This window comes from Poecilia formosa, unplaced genomic scaffold (genome assembly GCF_000485575.1).
Source record: "Poecilia formosa unplaced genomic scaffold, Poecilia_formosa-5.1.2 Scaffold30, whole genome shotgun sequence".
Lineage (NCBI taxonomy): Eukaryota > Metazoa > Chordata > Actinopteri > Cyprinodontiformes > Poeciliidae > Poecilia > Poecilia formosa.
In genome coordinates, this window is record NW_006799969.1 from 2,105,000 (window position 1) to 2,128,705 (window position 23,706).

General features: G+C 39.3%; 4 protein-coding genes across 7 annotated transcripts in view; 3 read left to right on the forward strand and 1 right to left on the reverse strand.

The window, feature by feature from the left end:
* Positions 1 to 184: 184 nt before the first annotated feature.
* Positions 185 to 3,268, forward strand: actc1b (actin alpha cardiac muscle 1b). Its single transcript, XM_007549230.2, has 9 exons — positions 185 to 291; positions 1,231 to 1,380; positions 1,478 to 1,606; positions 1,816 to 1,926; positions 2,012 to 2,096; positions 2,231 to 2,392; positions 2,478 to 2,669; positions 2,754 to 2,935; positions 3,026 to 3,268. Exons 2-9 carry the CDS (start codon positions 1,252 to 1,254, stop codon positions 3,167 to 3,169), a joined length of 1,134 nt encoding a protein of 377 aa, XP_007549292.1. The 5' UTR covers positions 185 to 291; positions 1,231 to 1,251; the 3' UTR covers positions 3,170 to 3,268.
* An 845-nt stretch (positions 3,269 to 4,113) lies between these two features.
* arhgap11a (Rho GTPase activating protein 11A) lies at positions 4,114 to 12,163 on the forward strand. The gene is made up of 11 exons (XM_007549231.2): positions 4,114 to 4,795; positions 5,569 to 5,636; positions 5,744 to 5,840; positions 5,942 to 6,198; positions 6,342 to 6,505; positions 6,588 to 6,728; positions 7,968 to 8,141; positions 8,226 to 8,355; positions 9,059 to 9,167; positions 9,998 to 10,112; positions 10,195 to 12,163. The coding sequence occupies exons 1-11, from the start codon at positions 4,667 to 4,669 to the stop codon at positions 11,628 to 11,630; spliced, it is 2,820 nt and encodes a 939-aa protein (XP_007549293.1). The 5' UTR covers positions 4,114 to 4,666; the 3' UTR covers positions 11,631 to 12,163.
* Positions 12,164 to 14,157: 1,994 nt separating this feature from the next.
* On the forward strand, positions 14,158 to 18,577 carry grem1b (gremlin 1b). Its single transcript, XM_007549232.2, has 2 exons — positions 14,158 to 15,077; positions 15,335 to 18,577. The coding sequence occupies exon 2, from the start codon at positions 15,337 to 15,339 to the stop codon at positions 15,883 to 15,885; it is 549 nt and encodes a 182-aa protein (XP_007549294.1). The 5' UTR covers positions 14,158 to 15,077; positions 15,335 to 15,336; the 3' UTR covers positions 15,886 to 18,577.
* LOC103136124 (formin-1) overlaps positions 17,978 to 23,706 on the reverse strand; it is a 55,965-nt gene continuing 50,236 nt past the window's right edge. For all 4 annotated transcript variants that reach the window (XM_016670130.1, XM_007549233.2, XM_016670129.1 and 1 more), the window contains 3 exons: positions 21,353 to 21,502; positions 19,455 to 19,536; positions 17,978 to 19,342 (listed from right to left, as the gene is read on the reverse strand). In XM_016670130.1, the coding sequence (XP_016525616.1) occupies positions 19,298 to 19,342; positions 19,455 to 19,536; positions 21,353 to 21,502 (277 nt within the window). In that variant the 3' untranslated portion in view covers positions 17,978 to 19,297. The remainder of the gene's footprint in view (positions 19,343 to 19,454; positions 19,537 to 21,352; positions 21,503 to 23,706) is intronic.

Below are 23,706 nucleotides of genomic sequence, written 5' to 3' on the forward strand. Positions count from 1 at the left end.
TTTTTAACGTGTCACATAGCAATCCAATGACTCCTAACTCTTTTCACATTTTAAATTTTTAAGACATTCCAGTGGTTCTGTGATTTTATTATGAAAAGCTAAGCCCATCCATATAAGTTAAAGACACTTTTCCTGAGGCTTGCTGGTGTGCTGGAAGTTCTTATTTGGGCTTGTCTACAGCCTGGGCACAACCCCCCTTGATTCCTGGATCCACTGTGGGGGCTATATAAGGGATACTCCATACCATGAAAACTCGTCCCAGTGGAAGCATCTGTCTGCCAGTGCACCTTGGTAAGTACATGGCACACACTGTCTTTCTGATTCTCAAACAATAATTGAAGGTAGATTCTGATGTTTTTAGTCCACTTCTGTAGGTTTGAATAATTAATTAGGTAATGATTGACTTCATTAATAATCAAATGAATTGCAGATATATTTAAAACTAAAACTCCTGGATATTAGGGGTGAATTGCAAAGTGATGCTGAAATACCTTAGGCTATTGTCTTTTATTAAAAATGCCCTTTTGAAAGTAAACACTAACTTCATGTGGTTAAAATACCTGGAATAGTGCAGAATATATATGAGGATAATCAGGAATTATCTCAAGGTTCAAGTGAATGAAGGTAATGGGCATCTGAGGCATGTTGTGAAGCAGTAAGACAAAAGTGTCACAGTCCAGCCACTTCTGACCTGGCATAGCTGGAGATCCATGTGTCACTTGTTTCACTCCATTTAGCACAGTGGAGGGGGGGCGAGAAAGGGGTGTTTGGGGTGGGACACAGAACCTAAAATAGATCTCAGGTCTCTCTTTTATGCCCCTCTTTGGTGTAACCTGAGTAGCTTCCAGAGATTACCGTGGCTGGGGAGATATGTTATCAGAGGTTCATGACTAATCTAGTTCTAAAATAGCACGTTAATTAACACTTCATTGGTTGCTTCTGTTGATGTGAGTTGTGTTAGCAATTATCAACACCTTACAGTTATCAGATTGCACTGGCAGGTATCATAGGCACAGTCAGTGCATAATAATTATAACAACTCGTATTGAGTTTATTCACCCAAATGGTCAGAGTAGTAGTTAGTAGTAGAAGAGTAGTAGTTTTATCTGCATGAAGGTACACTTCAACACTAGACAAATTCTTCTCAATGGTATTAATAAAATAGAAACAGCTTTGTTTTTAATAACATCCCCTTCAGTTTCGTTTCAATCTTTCATACTTGAATTAAAGACCACCAGATAAACTGTAATCATGTGCGACGATGATGAGACTACTGCGCTTGTGTGCGACAACGGCTCTGGCTTGGTTAAGGCTGGATTCGCTGGAGACGATGCTCCCAGAGCTGTCTTCCCTTCCATCGTTGGAAGACCCCGCCACCAGGTAGAGTGAAGATAAAGGCCATCTTAAAAAAAAAATCATTAATTAATAATCTGTTCTTGGATATGATTGTGAAAACATATCTCTTCTTTCCTCTCAGGGTGTGATGGTGGGCATGGGTCAGAAGGACAGCTATGTGGGCGATGAGGCCCAGAGCAAAAGGGGTATTCTGACTCTGAAGTACCCTATTGAACATGGTATCATCACCAACTGGGATGACATGGAGAAGGTAGCTGTGTGTGTGTTAACAAAGAGACTTTCTTAAATCCTTCACAACAGCTGACACTCTACAGTCTTTAGAATTTACAACCTCATCTGCCACAATCACAACAAGTGGCTTTATTTTTAGATTTCACTTCATCCTTCCAGTCTGGTGTTTATCCAGCCAGCAGTTGTTCCTGACTTCATGTCAGCTGCTTTTCTTTTTCTTTCTGTCAGATCTGGCATCACACTTTTTACAATGAACTGCGTGTAGCTCCAGAGGAACACCCTACCCTCCTCACTGAGGCCCCGCTGAACCCCAAGGCCAACAGGGAGAAGATGACTCAGGTGACTGGAATTCTGTCCAAACATTTCAGTCACAGCATTCCTCAAGTTGAGACTTATTTTTATTCTGATCACTTTTTCTTTTCAGATTATGTTTGAGACCTTCAATGTTCCTGCCATGTATGTGGCCATCCAGGCTGTGCTCTCCTTGTATGCTTCAGGTCGTACCACTGGTTAGTAATTTTTTTCTTATTTTCCAGGATTTCTGTACGATGTGAGTTTTACTTGATTAAAACTACAATTTACTGCCATCATCCTTGGAAGGATACAAGCTTCACTAACTCTTGCTTTTCTGGTCTTGCTTAAGGTATCGTACTGGACTCTGGAGACGGCGTTACCCACAACGTCCCGATCTATGAGGGTTACGCTTTGCCACATGCCATAATGCGTCTTGATCTGGCTGGTCGTGACTTGACCGACTACCTGATGAAGATCCTGACTGAGCGTGGCTACTCCTTTGTCACAACTGGTAGGGGGATATCAGGCGTTGTTGTATGCATCTGTTAGAGAGGCTGATTGTCTTTTCCTCACTGCTCAAACTTTTTACCTCTTAGCTGAGCGTGAGATTGTGAGAGACATTAAGGAGAAGCTGTGCTATGTGGCTCTTGACTTCGAGAATGAGATGGCCACTGCTGCCTCCTCTTCCTCGCTGGAAAAGAGCTATGAATTGCCAGATGGTCAGGTCATTACCATTGGTAATGAACGTTTCCGTTGCCCAGAGACACTCTTCCAGCCTTCTTTTATTGGTGAGTTTACATGCACCTGATAGATGTTTTTTACTTCAATCTAGTATTTTCCTTAGTAATTAAAATCTGCTTGTTTTTCAATAGGTATGGAGTCTGCTGGAATTCATGAAACTGCATACAACAGCATCATGAAATGTGACATTGACATCCGTAAGGACCTGTACGCCAACAATGTGCTGTCTGGTGGGACTACAATGTATCCTGGTATCGCTGACCGTATGCAGAAGGAGATCACAGCCCTGGCCCCAAGCACCATGAAAATCAAGGTGAGAAATATAAAGGTTTACAAGTTGCCAAACTCTGATAGTGGAATTCCACCTTTCATAAAAATCAAAACTTGCTCATATCCTACCTAGATCATTGCTCCACCTGAGAGGAAGTACTCTGTGTGGATTGGTGGCTCCATCCTGGCTTCCTTATCCACTTTCCAGCAGATGTGGATCAGCAAACAGGAATACGATGAAGCCGGCCCCTCTATTGTCCACAGGAAATGCTTCTAAACCAGCAGTCACCTGTTTCCATTCATACACTTGTACATCTTTGTGTTGTATATACCTGTTTATGCAATGTTGTAATAAAGATAAGCCTATGAAAAAGTACCTGAACAATGCAATCACTAGCCAAGAATCCAACATGAAACAAAACATAATAATGGACCAGGCCTAGTCTGGCTTTTTTTTTGTGATGCACAATATGCAGTGCTACACAAAACTTTTTATTCCACATGAATGTTTTTGTGCATTTTTTTTCCAGGTTACAGACACAAATGTCATTACATCTTAGTGGTATTTGGAAGACTACCCAGTTGTATGGACCAGCAGGATGCTATCAGTATTTTTTAATTTAATATTAATGCAGAGTGATGGTAGAATGAAAGTGGTGAGGAGTTGGCCAACCACCCTGTTTTTGACACTGATTTCTAGTCTGCCCTTTGAATCCTCTTTAACCTCTTAAACCTTTAGAAATGAAAAGCCTCAAATGTGCTCTGACTTTATTAAACCAGTCCCTAAATAATATGAATCTATTTTTATGTCAGTTTCTGGATCATTTATAATTTTGTATTATTTTGTTATTGGTTTGTAACTAGAAAACAGAAATATGTCATAACAACAAAACATATAACATTTAGTTTTGGGAAAGTGTCTCAAAGGTGATTATGGTTTGTATAAGCTTACCATTTGACCTAAGCTCTTTAATGTGGGTACGTACATGTAAAAGCAAGCTAGTAAGGCATTGAAATCCAGGTCTTAATGCATATTTTGATCAACAAATGATGTTTTAGTTCCGTGTAAAAATTGTACCTTGTTTTAATTACACAGTAAACCAGAGTAACTGCTCCAGCAGAACTGTCCTCGTGCACCGCCCAGACCGGGAGACGCTGTGTGATAAAACACACACCCCGAGGGAAATGTTATTCGAATCGTGTCCGTCCAATCAGAACATAGAGCACGGGGAGCGCCTCTGTTTGAAAGTGCTCCGGAAATAGGAAGCAAGCTTCGCAACCGATTGTTGAGAGGACGACAGCATTATGCAGTAAACTTGTGGAAGGCTTAAATAAGTGGAATGTACTTCGCTTACTGATTGAGAAAACATAGTGGACAACTTGAGGTCGGATGGAAACGAGAAGCTCTTTCGTTTTTTTCGTTTGTTTACAAACTAACATGACTGCTAAGCTATGTAGCTAACGTTTGCTTGCTAACTTGATGTCTGCAACATATACGCGAAGCTAACCTTTAGAGAGGCTGTTTACTATGTGTAATTCACTGTCGTGATACCTGGACAGTGACCCTTTTGTTTTGTTGGACTGTTAGACCGTTAGTAGTATTAATAGGTTCCTCGAGAAAATGATTTAGGGATTTGAGAAAAGAGATTGAATTAGACAGGGCAGGGTTTTAGACAGAACTGTTTCCCGTGTACCTTGTTCATTAACGGTGGTGAAAGGAAATAGTATCAGAGAGCAATAATAGTGCAATTCTTCGAAGGAATTACTTTAAAATATGAACGTCATGGAGAAAAATGTGATGCGTTTAGCGGCTGTTCAGCACCTCCGCACTGTTTATGGGATAAAGATAAAGAACTGGAACAAAAACAAAGCAACCAGCTGCAAGACAACAGCCAACCGTTTGGTAAGTTTAGACATTTAATCAACATTGCCATATTTGTCTTGTGCTTGCAGTAGCTGTAGATTTTTTTCCACTTGACAAACAATAATGGTAATTTTAGATCAAGAATGAACAAAACGCCACCATCAACTTTCATTATTCCTTTGTTTGCAGTCGATTAGCATTCAGGTAGCGTATCCTTATGAGAGACAAGCAAATGTTTTCTTACGTCAGTCACTGTTGATCCTTTGCGTGGCTCTGCCTGTGATTATTTGCACAGTAACTAACAATATAAATATAAATTTAACAACAACCCGAATGGAAATGGAAAATTTTGATACACATTTATAAAAAGGAAATGGTCATTACCACATGACCTACTTTTTTGAAACGGACTTTCAGGGTTGCAACACTTTTGCAACGCCTGTTACAATTTACAAAATGTCCCTAAGGTGCAGAATCAGCAGCTTAAAAAAGAAGTGAGGATCATGACATTTCAGCATTTTATAATACAAATAGGCAAAAGCTGCTTTGACTATTTCAAGCAGTCAGTAGTTTAATCAGAAATCAGTTGAGGACTGAATTTTGAACAATGGTATGAATCACTAGCAGCCTACGCAGTCGGGATGTGGAATTACTAATATTTTCAGTGATACTGTTCTTCTAATCAGACAGCAAAGAAGTTGCCAGAGTTTCTAATTTGTGTGAAGCTACGTATTAATGTTGATGAAACCATTTTTTTATTCAAATCTAAGAACTGGATAAATAATTGCTATTTCTTTTAATAATTTCCAAAGCGAAAAGTTTTTGGTGTACCGCTGGACAGCTTGCCATGCTACGATATGGAATGTGGACGTGTGCCAAGGTAAGAAAGCTCACCAATTATATTTGAATCCAACTTGCTTTTTGCATGTTGGAACTTGATGTCATGCAAGTATTTTACAAATATTTTATTTCCCACCATCTTTGCAGCTTTCTGGTTGATGCTTGCATGAAACTGCTTGCACATGTTGAAACAGAAGGTCTGTTTAGAAAATCGGGTTCTGTTGTACGCCTGAAAGAACTCAGGGTGAGTGATCGCTATGGCTGACCTTGTTTTCTTTTGCAGAGTCACCTTTTAAATTCTTTGGGAACTGCATTTCACAACAAAAATGTGTTTTGTTTCTCCAGGCTAAACTCGATGCAGGAGAAGATTGTCTGCCAACAGCTCGTCCCTGTGACGTCGCAGGCTTGGTGAAGCAGTTCTTCAGGGAGCTCCCAGAGCCCATTCTTCCCACAGAGCTGCAGGATGCCTTTCTCAAGGTCCAGCAGTTGCCCTCTGCGGAGGAGAGGACCTCTGCCACCATGCTGCTGTCTTGTGTGCTGCCAGACAAAAACACTTGTGTACTGCATCACTTTTTCGACTTCCTCCACAGTGTATCCCAGAGGTATTGTAACTACTTGTAGCTGAAGTTTGTTTGTGCAGTTTTCCTCTCATCTTCAGTGGAAGTTATGTGTCTTGATACAGAGATTTTTTTAGAAGAAGAAAAGGACATTCACAAATGTATTCTATTTCCTTTTCGGATTATAGAAGTGCAGAGAACAAAATGGATAGCGGTAACTTATCTGTGATTCTGGCCCCAAACCTCATTCACTCTGGAGACGGAACAGAGAAGATGAACGCCAACACGGAGAAGCGCCTTAAATTACAGGCAGCCATTGTGCACTGCTATATAGAGAATGCCCAAAACTTTGGTATGACTTGAGACACTATGCCTGGTCTTGCTCTTTTAGCTTTAGAATTAGTTTTCTCATTTTAAATACTTATGTATTTCAGGTGTCCTACCTCAATTTCTTCAAGAGAAAGTTCCTGCCATGATGGGTTGTGAGCCAGGGGCTCGATCGCCCTCTCAGGAAGAATTAGAAGAGGTGAACTTAAACTCAGGGATAAAGAAGAAAAACAGACGCAGCTTTGGAGGTAAAACTCTTCGGTTAAAGTTGTGTTATGGGTATCTTTAAATGAGAACTTGAAATACTCAGGGAAACCCAACAACTGAAATGTAGCTTTGTACTCTAGTTGACCATAATTGGGTGTTAATAGGATTCTTATCTTATCTAGGAAATTCTGGAAAATTATATTTGATTTTTATATTTTGTGGGTCTGCATAATTATGATAGAAAGGACATTGATCTAGAAAAATATATTTTGTTTGCAGACTTTAGTCCATATCACAACATCTAAAAGTTCTATGAATCCATCCATTTATCTTTCAGTCTATCCTTTTGCCTGTCAGCTATATGTCCTTGTTTGTCCCTCAGTTCTTTTGTCCATCTGTCCATTCTTTTGTTTTTCCTTTATATCTGCCCATTTGTCTATGCTTTCATTTGCTGCCTGTCCATTTGTTTGTCAATCCATGTAGGTATGCATCCTATTGTCTCTGTCCACAGTGCTGGTGTCTGCTCAACTGTCCACTCATTTTCATTCCTTATCTGTCCACCTGTTTCTTCATTCATTTGTCCGTCCAGGCATCAATAAGGGCCTTTAATTCATAAATATGCTTCATAACTTACAGTACCTTAAATGGGCTAAAATCTCTGGAGATCTGAGTCAGAAGAACTGTTAATGTAGAACATTTTGTGTAAAGCTGCCAGTGTTTTCCTAAGAAAATCCTGTTTATTTGGCCGGGTTTGTCCATGTTTCAGATATGGTCTGTGGTGCACTGAATAAGATAAAAACTAATAGAACTCCCACAAATATCAGCCAGCCAGAAGGTCTTGGTAGGTACAGTTGTATCACACGAGATGAGATTTGCATCAGAAAGCATGAAGATGCTGAAATAATCTATCTCCTGTGCAAATCAGATGGCAGCCTTTGTCTTCTTGAAACTGGAATTAATGTTTTGTTTGTTTGGTTTTTTTTCCCTCATGAAATATAATGCTCTGTTTTATTTATTTATTTTTTTCTCACAAAAATCTTTTTCAAATCAGCTTCTGTAGCACCCATCATCTGAAAATTTTGGAAATGCCCGGCTTGCTGGCTTTACTTTTTTTTTTTTTTTTTTGCCTGCTCGTGTTATTTCATAATCGCCTACAAATGTCTGCTGGCTGATCATCTTCGCTTTGGTTCAAAATAATTTAGTGTTGTTGTTGTTTTTTTATTATTGCAGCAACTTCTTATTTGAATGCATCTTTATCTAAAGTTTGCCATGTTTTCCAGTGTTTTCTTCTACAACTCCTGTGATAGCAACACCGTCCTCAAAGAGAAAACTTCCACTGGAACCTCGTAACTCATTCGGATTTTCAAACAAGAAGCGTAGAGCTATCAAAAAGAACCTTGGGTTTGAACTTCTCCCCAGCTCTTTGTTCAACGGGACCTCCACTCCTGGTTCAGGTACTGTTGAAAGCTTGTCCAACTTTTCGACTATAACTATTTTCGGTTATAGTTGAGATTAAATGTTTCTCGCATGCTTTCCAGCCTGCAGTGCTTCAGGACTTCTGGATTCGTCCCAAAATACCTTCTCGCCGGCAGGGAGGTCGAAAAGGCAACCATCTACCTCTGCAAGAAGGAAGAGTAAACGATTTAGCCACAGGCATATTGTCAACAGGTAGGTAACAAAACTGTTACCTTTGTCTGCATCTTTATTTTGAAATGGATTCATTATTATGCTTTTACTAACTTGCACTGATTACAAGTAGTTTTGTAGTTTTTTTTCCATTAGCGAACCCCCCCCCACTTCCTCTACTGGGGAAAATAGGAAAAAAACACACAAAGGCTGAGCTCAGTGCTCTTGTGTTCAAACTGTGCCGTATATATATTTATCAATAAATGACTAAAAAACTCACATCCCCACCAATGTTTGATCTGTCTCTGTGTAGGAAACATGTGTCTGGATGTAGCAGTGGTTATAGGTCTGTTTTTTTTTTTGTTTTTTTTTGTCACAGCTGAACTCTAATGTGCATGTACTACTGAATAAGAAAATAACCCTAAATCATCCAGCTTGAGTTTACAGATTTTCACAAATCAAATCCAAATTGACTTTTACCATTTATCCTACCGCAACTATTTCTCTGTCTGTAAGTTCATTACTGTAGTTTTTTTATTTTTATTTTTTTGCTCTTGTTGAATATCTTGCATATTTCTTTTGATAAGCAGATCCTAAATTTCTGTGAAATTATACTTAATAACCTTATCAATTACATTTGACTTCAATGAGTACACAGGAAGTAGATTTAAGCTATTTTTCTTGTCTCTGTATTTAAGCGCCGGTTTATGTTCCTCACAGATTTTTCAATCTGTTTCCTTCTCAGGGTTGAATCTGGAAGAGCTGGCTGCTTTTCTCCTAAAGTCACCAAAAAAGAAGCTCCACTCAAATCTCTGCGCCAGCGTTTCAGTCTGGGGAAGAGCAACAAAGACTCTGTAAGTCTGGCGCCCCACTAAGACTCTAGCATTTACAAATTTTATTGAAAAATTTTTTGACCAATTACATGAAATAGCCGCACGCTGTGTCCCTCACTTAGCTATTTTTAAAATTTTTAATTTTACAGCCCCTGTGAAATTGCTGTAAAATTATGTTTCACATATTCTCTGCACTGCGGTTTACAGCTAGCACCTTATTAAAATGTTCTGAAGATTAACTTGCAGAAAAAAGTATATGTAGCATCTTCTATAAACATTCACAGTGGGTGAATGGCATTATTGATGCTGCTTCATATTGGTTTTCTGCTTTTCATGTTCTCCTCACTATTGCATAGTTTTTCAGATTTATGGTTTTAATATCAACAAAATACCAGTGCATAATTTTTACTTTGTGTCTGGTTTCCTATCGTTTCCTGGCATTCCTTGGAGTGAACCTGCTCACAGTCATTATGAACTTATGCAACGGTCAAATGTGACTTTTAGTTGTGATTTAAATAAAAATATAGCTGGGATTTTTTTAAATGGAGTAGGGGGAAAAAATGCTCAAAATTGTGTGAGTTTTCTAGGTGAGCTGTATATTATGTGCAATTCTATTGTTGCAAAGTTATATGTATATTAAGATCCTTACAATAATAAAAAGCCAATAAAATAAATTCAGATATCTGTGATTTCTGTCTTCCTCTGAAGAACTAACCCTAAAACCTGTTATTTTCTAACATGTTTAACTTGGGCAACCTCTTTTGGGTCTTTTTAACAAAACACTAGCTTTCAGCTTAACCCTCCTTAAAGGCTCTTTCATCTTTCATTTCTCCTTTGTGGTACTGATGAAGGGGTCTGGGTCCATCGGCTTGCGTCTTGCCACTCAGGAGAGCACCACCGGTTTCATTTTCAACAAGGAGATGGACTTTACCCCATCAAATCTGGCCAGAAAAACTGAATCCAAGAGTAAGTACCAGAAAGCATGCAACGTGTTGTTAAAAATGTCCATTAAATGTAACGTTCCATTAATTCTACTTCTCTTTTTCAGGCTCAAACTACATGAGCAAGTCGGAAGATAACTTGCTGACCCCCCAGTGTGATTCGAGTACCCACCAGCCCTCATGGATTGTGGAAACTCCTGTGGGAACACAAGCTTTGGACAGAGGGTCTTTCATAGACACTCCATTGACCACTGCCCTCAAGGGCAGCTACATGTCTGAGCCAGCCATCGTTGCTTCCAAGCTGTCACCGGCAACCATTCTTCCCAAGAAGCTGTGCTGCGCTTCAAGCTCAGAGAGTCTGGAGAGCACGCGCTTCGTCGCTGAACCGCTGAGACAAAATGATCCAACTGTAAATACCCAGAATGACGTCAGAGAGCCGGAGAGTGACCTCCCGGCTTCCAAACGGGGCTTCTGCAGCTCAGTTGGAGAAAGTGGGATTAAATTATCAGCAAATGTTCCTGCTACTCCAACCTCAGCCTTTGAAGTTGATACCTTCTGCCCACCAGCTCAGGCTGATGAACAAAATGTTACTTTTGGTCGATTTAATTTTGAAGCGCTCACTCCTTTGCATATCGATAGTGGTGTGTTTGAGTCTAGTCCACACTGTAGTCCAGTAGTCAACAAAGGTTTATCTCCTTCCTTTGGTCGCTGTAGCAATTCCACGTTGGGGTCAGTTGAGAGAGTTCCACAGCAGGTGAACTGCAGCAGGCTTATTGATGCTTTGGACATGCAGAGTCCTGCTCATTTCGCACTGGCTGTCACTTCTGGGCTCCAATCCACTCCATACAAGCCGGGTGTTGGACTCGATGATGAACCCAATATGCCAAACAAAACTGAAACCTTAAGAAGCAAATCATATGAGACGGTAAATGTTTCCCCGGAGAGTGGAGCTAAAGTCAAACACCAGCCGGCCCTCTCACCAGACGGCCAGCAGACCCAAAAGCGTCGGGTTCTAGATCACATTCAACACTTCAACAAGCTCACCCTTTACTCTCCTTCAATCTCAAGGAACAAGCAAATAAGATCTCCCATGAAGTTCCAGCGCACCCCCGTGCGACTGACGGTACGCAGGATCAACTCTCTGACGGGAGAGAGCAGAAAACCCAGTAAGCTTCCAGAGCTCGCTGCTAGCCTGGCTGGTCATGTGACAAAGGCTGTGAGTCTAGAGACCGGTCTTTCGCCTCATCCGCAGCTCCGGCCACAAATAGGGCGCTCCAACAGCACGGCTCCCACAAAGAAACCCCCTCCTGTCCCACCGAAAAGACTCAGCACCTTGCCCCGAAAACTCAAGCCCTGCGCCTTGGGCGACATGACCAACAAAGTTCAACCAAATCCCAAAGTGGAGTCCGATCCATCAGCTGTCCAGAAACCGATCATTATGCAGCAGGTTGCAGCAGAGAACATGAGCCATTACAGAGGTTCTCCAAGAAACCCTCTCAACCATGGCCAACTTCTGTCTGCTACCAAACCTGTCGACTTGTAGGACACTGCCTTTTTCTTTTTGTTTTGCTATGTGGGTTTCTTTACCCCAAGACATTAAACATTTCGACATGTTTACCTTATGCTCTAATTTATGTTGGCTGCAGCAGGTTTGTGTTGTTTTACGAGCCTATTGGGAGACGTTCAGGTGCCTTAAGTTAAATTTTGACATATCACTCTGTATAGTTGCATGTTAAGCGTTTAGATCACATAATGTAGGGTAAATTATGTAAAATGTTGATAGCTGGTGGTGTGAATGTTGATATGGGTGTTACGATTTTATTTAAAAACCTTGAGAGATCTCTTCGTTTCATAGGGAGCTAAAGAAATTCAATTGTCATTGAAAGAAGAGAAAGAAACCCTTGTTTTGATGAATTTATAGAGGGATAAAAAGCCTAACAGTGTTTATAAATCTTTATGCTTTGGTCAATTTTTATTTTTTTATATTTCTTTTTTTTTTATGCTTTGCTTTTTTGTCAGCGCCGAGAAATGCTCCAGACAAATAAAAACGGCTTCATACTTTTGTGAATTTGCCAGTGAAATTTTTATCCCTCTTGTGATTGGATCAAGTGAATTTGCAACCACAAGGGGGCGTCCTGTAGCTAGTTCTCCACTTCAGTAATATCCATGCCTCGGTTCTGACTGATTTAAAGCCTCTTTGTAGCGGTTTTATTTAGATTTATTGAAATATTCTTAGGTCTTGATGAATGCTTTTCGGGTCACGAGAAGTCTAGGATTTGTTAGAACGTAAACTTTCCTCTCCGACTCTGTAATATCAACATTCTGAGCAGTTGAAATAAAGCATCAAGAGCTTTATAAAATATTTTAATCATATCTGACGCATTACATTTTAATCTGACAAGATTGTAGAGATTTACTTTGCCCTGTCTAACAGAAGCTTGCATACCTTTCGTGTTTAACATGATCGATCAGACTTGGATAGTCTCCTGGTAGTTTCTGTTGCCGCAGTGATGGGAGAACACTTTGTGTGTTTAGTTTGGATTAATAAAGCATGAAGGGTTTTTATGTTGAGGGATGTTGCACTAGCTTTTCTTCTCTGTGAAAATACACACTTTAAAAAAAAAATTAAACTTCACTAAATGATTTACAAATGCAGGCATTTAAATATGAGAAGGAGATTCTTATGGTTGCCAGGTTGTGAAAATCAAATTTGAACTGCATGGTGAGAATTGGACATGCTGTGAGTTTGGAGTAGCAGCAACTTTACAGTCTTGAAAACAGTATTACAGTAGGGCATGAACATTTCCAGGTTGGGTAATGTAAACAAAAATGAAAACTATCACAGTAACTGGCTGAAGGATGTAGTTTATCGTACGCTTCATTTTAACATTAAGTCGGGGCGGTCCATGGAAGTCAAAGCTCTGTTTGGAAAGATGGAGGGTTCTCACTAACCCTGACCTCAAAAAAATATGGCCGCCTTGAATATTAAACTTACTGTTAGCCAGTGAAGTAAACAGTTTATTTCAACTTCAGACATTTTTTTTTCTTTAAATTAATCACTCACAGTGCTATCTGTCCTACTTTTTGGTAACATTGCTAAGTTTTAAAAGGAACTACAAATGAATAAATTCTGGTGGCTGGTAGCCTCGTCATTGAACATGTAAAGTGAGCCTCAATGGTTTATAAACTTGGAGCTGAAACATTAAGATTAATCAAAAATAAAAAGGGATGAAAACAAGTTAATTAGCATTACATAACTAAATATTTAAAAATGCCACAATTAGTGTCACCACAGTGCAGCACATGTAGTGTACAAACTTTTTTTAAATGAATGCTTGGAAGGTGTAAAAGAAAGATTGAAGCATTATTATCTGGTATTAATAGCAGCCTGTTCAAAGACCATATCACCCCAACTGGTTTTGTACAATGAAACTGGACCACCATTAAATTTGCTGTGAACAAAAATATCTTTATTTATTGGATCTGCATGATTGGTTGAATGATGCAGTCCAAGAAAGATTTCTCACCAAACGTCAAAATCTAATGTGGCTTCCTTGGATATTTTACACATCCAGTAGTCTACTCTGGAGCTGAAACTGTTGTAAAGTTGAAAAAAAGAAAGAAATTAGCAACTGTATTTTACACTTTGAACATGTTTACATTTATTTTGACATTCCCAAAAAGTTTGGTTTTCCTACACTGGTGAAACAGCAACCAGCACATTTTTCTGGTTCACTGTTGTCTGCTATTCATAGCAAATATAATTACAGGGTTCCTACACAGTTTGGAAAAATATCAGATTTCATTAAATATTTCCCAGGGCTGGATAAGTATTAGCGAAAGAGTGGGAAATATTTATATTTCCAGACTTTATTGCCTATTTAATTCCCTGTCATACCATCTAAATGCTGTATTGACTTGTCCTCTGTTCATTCTTTTCTTCCCTACTCTATCCATCCCCCTACCCTTCATCCTTTTGAATCTTTGCTTAAATGTTTTCTTTTTCAGTCTTCCCTTCAATCCACCCTTACCCTATCCCAATAGGGTCTGCCTCTAACTACTGTTCTGTTATCTAGAACACAATGCTACATATTAGGCTACTTGACTAAACTAAAAATAGTCCAGTTCACTTGTTGCCTTGATTCAACATAAAATCTTTAAACTTACAGTGACTAAATTACATGAGTCTATTTAATCATTTTTCCACATATGTGAAAATAAAATTCTCACTTTTATATACACTAGTTTCTGATTTGTTATAGTTTGTGTTAAAATTTTGGTTCCATTTGTATTTGTTAAGATCAGTTTTTGACAAATGTTTTGACCCTTATTGCAGTAGTTGCAGAAGAACAAACCTAGAAGATGACACTAATAATTGGACATAATTCTATTTAAAAATATAATTTACTAAGCAACATTGAAGTGGTAAGATTGAATGACTAAATCATTCAATCTTAGTCGTTTTTCACCATTTAAGGACTCTAGAAAAAAAAAATCATTTGAAATTTTCGGCTATAGAATTACAGGTGCGGTGAAATATAGGCCTGATGACCAAGTATAGGAACTTACTCCATGTCACAATAATGGTTTATCAAAAGAAGACCCCTTTCACTTTTTCCACTTCAGCATACTTTATTTCTGCTCCTCCTCTTCATCCTCCTCCCTGCCTGTCCTCGGTACCCCTCGGTTGTCTGCTCTCTTGAAGCGGGTTCAGGGAAGTGTTGAGGGGGCGGATTGACTTAATTTTCTTCACATCTCGCTTAGCCAATAACTGTTGTGCACATCTCAGCTGGCAGACATTTAAAAGGGAGACAGTCCGGCGCTGAAGCAATTTGTATTAAACCCCCACGTTGGCCCCCGTCTATGGAGCGCGTTGTCTCCCGGTTATCCAGAGTGCCATCAGAGTCCAGTCGACCGCTGTAGGTGCAAGAAAGGCGAAAGGCTCACAGGATCGCATCATCCCTCTTGACGAATTTGGAGAATCGCCTAGGTATGCCACCATCGCCTACCTCTACCATTTAGATTAGTAGACGTTTGCTGAATACTTGGACTGATAACGGGTCAGGGTTTTAGATTTAGGTTGGGTAATTCAACAGACATTTATATGCAAGAAGATTATTCTTACACACTTTCCAAACACAAAAAGTTCTATACGTGCGTATTTATGCTGCGTAAAAACCTTTAGGTTTGTGTGAAACTCCCAAAGATAAAAACGTGATTATTATTATTATTTTTAATCCTCTCTAGGGATGGCCGTCTCCGCGCACACTCTATGCAGTATGGTTTTCATCATCGGACTGCTGTCATCTCCCGCGGATTCAAAAAGAAACCGAGCCTCGCAAGGGGCCATTCCTCATCCTGACAAAAATAACCCAAACGAATCGGAGCAGCAACCGCAGCCCCCACAGTCGGGATCCAGGTCCCGCCAGAGGCCGGGCTCAACCTCACCAGCCGACGAGGTGCTGGAGTCCAGCCAGGAGGCTCTGCATGTGACGGAGCGCCAGTATTTGAAACGGGACTGGTGCAAAACGCAGCCTCTCAAGCAGACGATCCACGAGGAGGGCTGCGTCAGCCGCACCATCATCAACCGCTTCTGCTACGGACAGTGCAACTCCTTCTACATCCCCAGGCACATCCGCAGGGAGGAGGGTGCCTTTCAATCCTGCTCGTTTTGCAAACCAAAGCGGTTCACCACCATGACTTTTACCCTGAACTGTCCGGACCAGCAGCCTCCCACCAAGAAGAAGCGCATCCAGCGCGTCAAGCAGTGCCGCTGCATCTCCATAGACCTGGACTGAACACGCTGCAATAATCCGCAGACGGTGTTGGTAGAGAAAACGAGCGCCTGTCTCCATCTGGAGATGTACATGGACGGTTTTGTAATATTATCCTCTTGCACAACCAAAAAAAGAAAGAAAGAAAGAAAAAAAAACTGACATGCAACATTGAGCAGAGACGTTTTACTCCTTGTTAGTTTGAAAAGAAAAAAAAAAACACTGCACGGAAACGCTAACTCCAAACGGGCACAGTTTACTTTTATTTTTCCTGCGCACGGCTTCCTTATGAGACAGGACTCCAAAAATCATGTTGCAACTTTCAAATCACTGTTTTCTCCTCAAAGCAATCCTGTATTTAACGCATAGTGTTTGTAGAACTGGATGTATCCACTGTGTGGAGTTTGATGAATGGATATTTGTAATGACAATGTGATATTTTTTTTATTTCGACATTTCAAGAATCTTTTGAGGTTAACCTAACTGATTTCTGTGAATTTCGAAGCTTTACCTGTAAAATATTTCATTTTTATGTCTGGAGTCTATTTAAAAAGTCTTCAAAGTAAAGCAGACTCATTTTTATATAAAAAAAAACAGTATTTGCTTAGTATTGAGACTAAATAGTGTTAAATGTAGATGTAAAGTCGTTTTGATTTAACCGGTTTGTTTATTCCGTTTGATTAAATTATCTATTAAAACTAAATAAACAAATGCTGTTCTATCTTGCATATTATTTGTAATATTTTAACTATGCACGTTTCCAGTGGCTTCAAGCAGATGATGCAAAGTTATTTTTCTAAAATGCCACTTTGTCACTTTTATGAAAGTTACTATTTTAAATTAGCTTTCTGCACCAGAAAGTAGGTTATTCAATTTTACAAGTGAATATTGCATTCATAAATTTTAAAAAGATTAAATTTAACCAACTGTATTTTTGATTGCTTCATGCAATCAAGACAAAAGTTTCTTTCTACAAAATATGCACAATTTCTTTTGAGTTATTTGTCTAAATCACACCAACTTTAGGAATTTTTTTTGTCAAATTCAACACTAGGATCATGTTTTTTACATTTTTTAATTTATTCGAGATGATTTGTGCTTTGATGCAACATTGAGTTTCTAAAATATTGCAACATTTTCCACAAATCTGTCTAATACTTTAACCATTTTGTTTTAATTTTTACATCTTGCGCATCTACTGCATTTAGATACTATCTTATTGATGTGTGAATTATAAATTTGTTACTCATTTCCTTGAAAGACAATGAGTAACAAAGAATGCATTCCTTTGAGAAATTAATTACGCATATGCTGATATTGTATTTGTAATATACTGTGCTGTCCTCAAAGGATCCAAAACTAAACGGAAGCAAGGAAAATTGTTTTAATGTACCGTATTAAGACCTCATACAAATAGGTTTGTGCTTCAAAAATATAGTTATGAGAAAGAAAAAGAAATCTTCTTCTTCAAATGAATTCTTTTTTAAATTTCAGATTCCAAGGAGCCATTTTAAATGTCAAAAACAATGCTCTACTGCCAGACTTTATTCTGACTCACAATTTATTTGACTGCTCAGCAGTTTTAAGAATGACCAAACCCTTCTAACAAATCAAAGTATGAGATCTACACAGTACAGGCCTTTGAAATTCAACAATTAGTACACATCCATACCCAAACTGTTTCACTTGGCATTACAAGTATATCTTTGAAATTTAAAACAGTTCTATAAAATGGCGACAAACCTACATCAGGAACTGCTGACGACAAATTAATATAGCATCTGCTGATTTATATTTTCCTGGCCACTTGAAGAAACGTAAAACTGTTAAAGGCTTTAGATTTCCCGTACAAATAAAAGACACCTGTAAAAGAAGGTACAGAGGGTAAACAGGGAATCCTATGAATGGAGGTCCGTCTGAGGTATCACAGCTCATGTTCTGTCTTCAAAACACAAACCTAGCAGCACAAAGCTAAGCATAAAAGGCAGCTCAGTTCACTTTCTTTTTTCAAATATGCACAACTTACAAGTAGCATCCGTGTGAAAATATATATTTTTTCTAATTTGTCAAGAAACGCTTAAGTCATAGTTACAATGAGAAGACAAACTGCCAAAAGTAATAAATCTGATGTTTTCTTTTGTTTTACATGAAGTAATGGTTTTTCTTTACATAAATAGACTTTGCTTTATGGACAAAAGGTTACATGATATCTGTACATACATCTAATTTTTAATACTCAATTTTTAAAATATAACTTCTATTCTAACATGACTTCATAATGGCATTAAAACTATAATCCTATGTTTTTGCATAGTAACAGAGGTGCAAAAGAAAGGAGTGCAAGCAGGCTGAACAAAATGCACGCAGGCATCATAACGGAGGGTGGTGCTACAGCGTACAGCTACTGCAAGCGGGAAAGTGCATAAAACTCTGCAGAGCACAGTGAAATATAGATTTATTTCTTTTTTTTTATGTCACAAGTGAGCGTAGAGCCAGGTGATGTTGAGTTCTTCTGGTGTTTTTACGAGTTTGTGTTGTTTTAGGAGGCCAAAGGAGTCCGTGCCAGACTCGCTGCCAGCTGCTGTTCGCCTCTGGCCATCACCCGGTGGAACTCAGTCTGGTGCAGTGCAACACACAACAAAAGCAAACCGTTTGTGCGCAACTTCTACACGGCAATCTGCGCATCCGAAAAATGTAGATCGTTCATCATATTGCTCAAAAATATGCACGGTCCCTGCAGATCCTGCAACATGACGTGCTGGCAAAAAGTTTTTTTTTTTTTTTTTTTTAATGAGGCAGGGTGAATCAAAGACATTACATACTGCAAAAGACGCTGCTAACTTCCTGCTCTGAGAATGAAAGATCTGTTTTGTCAACAGGGATTTTCCTCTAAGAAGACAAGAGACAGGAAGCAGCATGTGTTCCTACAACACCGCCAGGGGCTTAAAAACTGTGAATTTGTCAGAGCATTTTCAGTTTCTCCTGTAAGCTGTCAGGTGAAATTTAGAAAAGTGACAATCCCCAGCTTCTGTAGGTCCAGGAGGAAGCTTGTGGAGCTTGCTGAGAATCCCAGTGAACCCCAGAGACCTACCCCAAGCTGGGCAATCAGAGGTCGTGGCATGCCGGATGAATGAGGTCAACCTTTGGCCTTCAAGAGTCCCATCACTTCACTGGTGCTGCCTGTAGTTACCCACTGCAGGAGTTGAGCAAAAAAAAAAAAAAAAAAAAAAAAAAAAAAAAGAAGCTCAACATGGAGGTAGGAAGGCGTGTAAAGGATGAGGTGGAGGGTCCTGTTAATGGAGCAAAGATACAACAGTAAATCTGCTCAGGTTTTATTGTGTTAGTTTGAGGCAGGTGGTAAAGTCAAAATGGGTGGGGCCTGCACGCTTCCTCACTGCAACCTTTCTTCTTCTGCCTTTGCCGCTCATTATGTCCTTCAGCTGGACGGCACGTTGGCTTCCTTCTGCCGTAACCTCTCTTTCTGTTGGCAACAACAACATAAAGATTAGGCGTATTGATTTCAGTGTTGACGCAAGAGAGAGGCAGCTTTTAGGGAACTCCATTACTGAGGGTGAATAAATATTACTTCTTACCAGACTGTTGGCATTAATCTTTTTGGTTTCCACTCTTTTGTCCGCTGTGATTTTCTTGATGTTTTCTTGAGCTTCCTTCAGCCTTTGGAAAAACAAACACAAATACGATTACAAATTGTTGGTTCCATTAAAACAGGACATATGGAAGGGAAGCCTGTCATTAAGATGATCTTTGGAAAACAATATTTCCCCTTAACTTTTTCACAATTGGAAAAGTTCTGTGTGTTTTTTAGTTGGATTTTGTTTGTGACAAACATAACGTGGACCATAACTGTGAATTGGAAGGAAAAAGTAACATGTTTTTCATAATGTTTTATAAATAAACATCTAAAATACTTGTCTGCATCTAAAATCTACATTTACATCCAAAATACTTGTCACGCACATCCAGCGATTCCAAGTTTTTTTTTTTGCAAGCTTAATCCTTGAACAAGCCTCTGAACAATATTTTGTACTTTGACTAGGTCATTTTGTCACGAATCTGTGTAAACCCGCTGGATTCTCTGAACTACATAAAGTGTTATACCAGTACAGATCATTTACCATAAAAGCAAAACATTTAGTTCACTAAACAACAATAAATCCAAAGTTCCAAAGCTCAGTAAGACATACAGGTGGCCTACTTGCACTTTCAAAAAGTACTGCAAACGTGATGCGTAAATTAGTATATCATCAGTTGACAAAGAATCATTATTAATCTATGAAGTCCTGAAATTCTTAAGGAAATTCAGAGTTCAGTTTATGTACAAGTAAATATTGACGTTTATTATTTCCCTCTATATTGAAAGAGTAACAATTTTTGATTCGAAACCATATTGTGATAATTATCGAAAGTGTTCAACAAAGAAAGAAAACATTTTCTTCATGTCGCCCAACAGCTCTGTATTAAAATTGTTACAGCAACACAATTGGAAAAGGTTTAACCAGTGTGAATACCTTTGCAACACAATGCAGGTAAATGCCCGAGGACTAAGCCTGCGTTACAGATCCTGTTCTGAGTTTGCGGTCAGTGAAAGCCTGTTTAAGTGAGAAGCTGTTGAGAATGACAGAGATAATGAGGAAGCCTTTAAAAAACCCTTGGTTTTTTATGACTGTGCAAACAGTATTTAAAATAAAGTTAATTGTCCATAAGCACAATCAGCTGTAAGTAATGTGATACATGATAGCAAATAAGATGGAGCACATGGATCCATGATGTGGGGGGGATGAAAATCTCCTTGATGTCACTGAGAACGAGGAGGATTCAACAACCTATAACCACAGCCTGGAAGTCTGTTTGGACAGTGTCTATTCTCTGCTTCCCTTTAAAAGCTGCAAGTTGTCTCCGCTCACAAGGGTCTGTGAGCCTTCGGGCTAGACGCCCAGCATCGTCACCATGTTCATCAGTCCCTCCCTCGATGCGCAGCTTTTTTGAAGGCCATGGGCCAGTAAAGCCAGGCGGCAGCCAGGAGGGTCTCCCGTCTGTCCGTGGAATGCCACCTCCTCACCTCCACCCCCCAAAATGACGCCTCGGGTCAGAGGAGAGATCATAAATTTAGACCCCGGTCCTCAAGAAAGAGGACTAAGGCTTCAGTTACTCCCATCTGCCTCCTCTTTGATGGCTTCCCTCTTTGCTTTAATTGCAATCGCTTTGTGCTAATTTGAGATGAGCTGAAGATCTACGATGGCAGGTGCAATAAATTACAGATGCATCAGTGCATATCACCATTCACATTCTAAGAAATACCTGAGTAATTTCAATTTGATATTTTAGAGGAGAGAAACTTTTTAAATTTGTCAATTCAATTGATCTTTCAGAGAAAAATTCCTGCATCGCTTGCTCCTCCAGCCACTCATTTTTACCACACAGGAAATGAGTGGTTAAAAAAAATAAAAAATCCAACAAAAATCAAACTCACCTCTCCTTGGAGATGGTTTTGCTTTGTCGTATCCAGGAGTTCTTGAAGTCGTTGCAGAACTCGTACCAGAGCATGAAGATGTAATTCGGGGTGACTTCTTTGTCACCAGCCTTTGGCTTTATACCAAAATAATTCACCACGTCCTGGAAACTGCAGGAGGAAACAAAACAGAGGTTTGATCTCTGATGTACTCTGTGGTAAGCACCCCATGATTTCCCAACAATAAACGGAACAGTGACTGGTAATGGATGACTTTACATTGGTCAAAACAAACAAAACAAAAATTGATCATTGATAATTCGCAATGACCAACACAACATTTAGATTGCGCTAAATGCAACACTCTTTGGTGTGGAGGTTGTTACCGAGAGAAAAAAAGATTTTTGCTTCAGGTGTTTCAAAAATAAAGTCAGAGAAAGCAGAAAAAGTGTTAAAAGCTTCTAAAACGGAAAGCTTATTTTTTTTTATCAAAGTTTTCTTTAGCTGTTTATTCACAACAGCAAATGAAGCTTCAGCATAAAAGAGGAAAATGACTGTAAAACAGCAAATTGTTCAATTTGTTACAATGTATCCATTTGAGAAGTCAGATTGGATTTGTGGTGGTACATTCTGGACATTGGCAGATTTCGGAAATTTTACAATTAAGGTATTACTCTAACTACGGAAATCTGTAAGAAGTTAAGCATGCTAACTGCTAATAAAATACGCTAAAGACAGCTTAAAATGTCAGCGCTTTAATCATGTTGTTGATGTTTTAAAATAATATGTTTTTGTTGCTGCAGATCTGTGTGATATTGACTCCGCTCACTCACACACATACTTTATCTCATAAAAAAATTAATGCTTGAAATTCTTTTTTTTAGGACAAAATGCTTGATTTTTTTATACTTGAGGGAAAGTTTTTATACTTGAGGGAAAGCTTTTTTTCCCCCATTATGTTGGAATGGAGCACGGCTACATTTACATGTGTGAGCCTAAATCTGTCGTGTCATGAGTAGAGGAGATGCTAGAGATTAGCCTGAGTCAATACAATATTGGTATAAGATCTGATACTGACGTCATTCTTGGATCAGGTCTAAGATCCAGATGCATCCTGCATTGCTGGAGGTCATATTTTGACTGATTTCGTCTAGAAGTTTTGGCAATACATCAAGAAATGTTTCAAATGTACATTTATTTTAGATTCAACAGATTATTTATAGCTCAGACGCATGGCCAGACACCCAGAGTCTGTCAAAGGGGTTAGTATGTGCTAAAACCAGATTTTCCAGATCAGAGCTTTGAAAGAGTAAATACTACTGTAAGCACAACAAGAAGTCATGAATGTTTTTTTTTTCTTTTTTAAAGGGAGAAAACATAGGGGAAAAGAGATTGAAAGCGTATTTCTATCCTGCCAAGACCACAAACGAGTGATAGAAGAGGTAGCTCTATTACTGCATTGGCCGCCGCTGCCTTCAGGGAGTAAGTTGTTAGAGAAGAACCACAGAAGGTAAACACATAAAAGCAAAATCAATGCAATGCTTTAAAAGCATACCAACTGTCAGGCAATAATTTGAGTGAGACAGAGAAGCACACAAAGGCACAAAACCAATAGGCTCTGCTTCAGACATTAAGCCAAATGTAACTGTATCTGAGGTCCTCGCAAGGCCCTCAGCATCACATGGGGCACGGAAAGTTGTGTTCTGTATCAGATTCTCTCTACAGACCAAAACATGAAAGAGATTTTCAAGCTTCGCCTGTCCAGCGGCATGATTAAAGAGGGCAATCATTCAAAGGATGCTTTCTGTCGCTCTGACACTCAGATAGGCCTTGATCTCCAGATGCTAGGTGGCTACTTGAAAAGCTAATCTAATACGGAAATTTCTGCAGGAGCCTGCTTTACGTTTTCATTATTTTGTCAGGGCTACGCCGTACATCATCCTGCGCACAGAGATAGAAGAACAACAGCTCTGAGATATTTGGATTGACCAAACAGATGACCGTCACAGGTAGCTTCGTTGCAGCTGGCCTGCCCTGCCATGACGAACAGGAACTCTTCTCTGTCAGCTCCTCTCCTGACCCTGGGTCATCATGTCAAACCTTGCACAAATCAAGCTACGAGATTTAGCCATCTGTGCACTCATCAAAACAAACCATAAAACAGATGCAACAAAAAAACAATACAGACGTCTGTTATTTTCAAATACACAAACTAAAAACACCTAGACTTCTATAATCTATTCAATAAAGCCATTGCCGTGAGAGAGTTTACTGCAGCGTCCAATGCCAGCATTCCTCACTGACAGCTATAAAAAAAGAAAAAAAAAGAACCACATCAGAACTCAGAGCAGTTGTGAGAATCAGGGGAAAATTTA

Bases quoted from the DNA above. Each gene is read 5' to 3' on its own strand.
- actc1b (XM_007549230.2), top strand. From the start codon at position 1,252: ATGTGCGACGATGATGAGACTACTGCGCTTGTGTGCGACAACGGCTCT. The intron at 2,393-2,477 runs GTAGGGGGATAT...TTTACCTCTTAG, and splicing joins CTACTCCTTTGTCACAACTG to CTGAGCGTGAGATTGTGAGA. The intron at 2,936-3,025 runs GTGAGAAATATA...TATCCTACCTAG, and splicing joins CAAGCACCATGAAAATCAAG to ATCATTGCTCCACCTGAGAG.
- arhgap11a (XM_007549231.2), top strand. From the start codon at position 4,667: ATGAACGTCATGGAGAAAAATGTGATGCGTTTAGCGGCTGTTCAGCAC. The intron at 6,199-6,341 runs GTATTGTAACTA...TTCGGATTATAG, and splicing joins CTCCACAGTGTATCCCAGAG to AAGTGCAGAGAACAAAATGG. The intron at 9,168-9,997 runs GTAAGTCTGGCG...GTACTGATGAAG, and splicing joins GGAAGAGCAACAAAGACTCT to GGGTCTGGGTCCATCGGCTT.
- grem1b (XM_007549232.2), top strand. From the start codon at position 15,337: ATGGCCGTCTCCGCGCACACTCTATGCAGTATGGTTTTCATCATCGGA.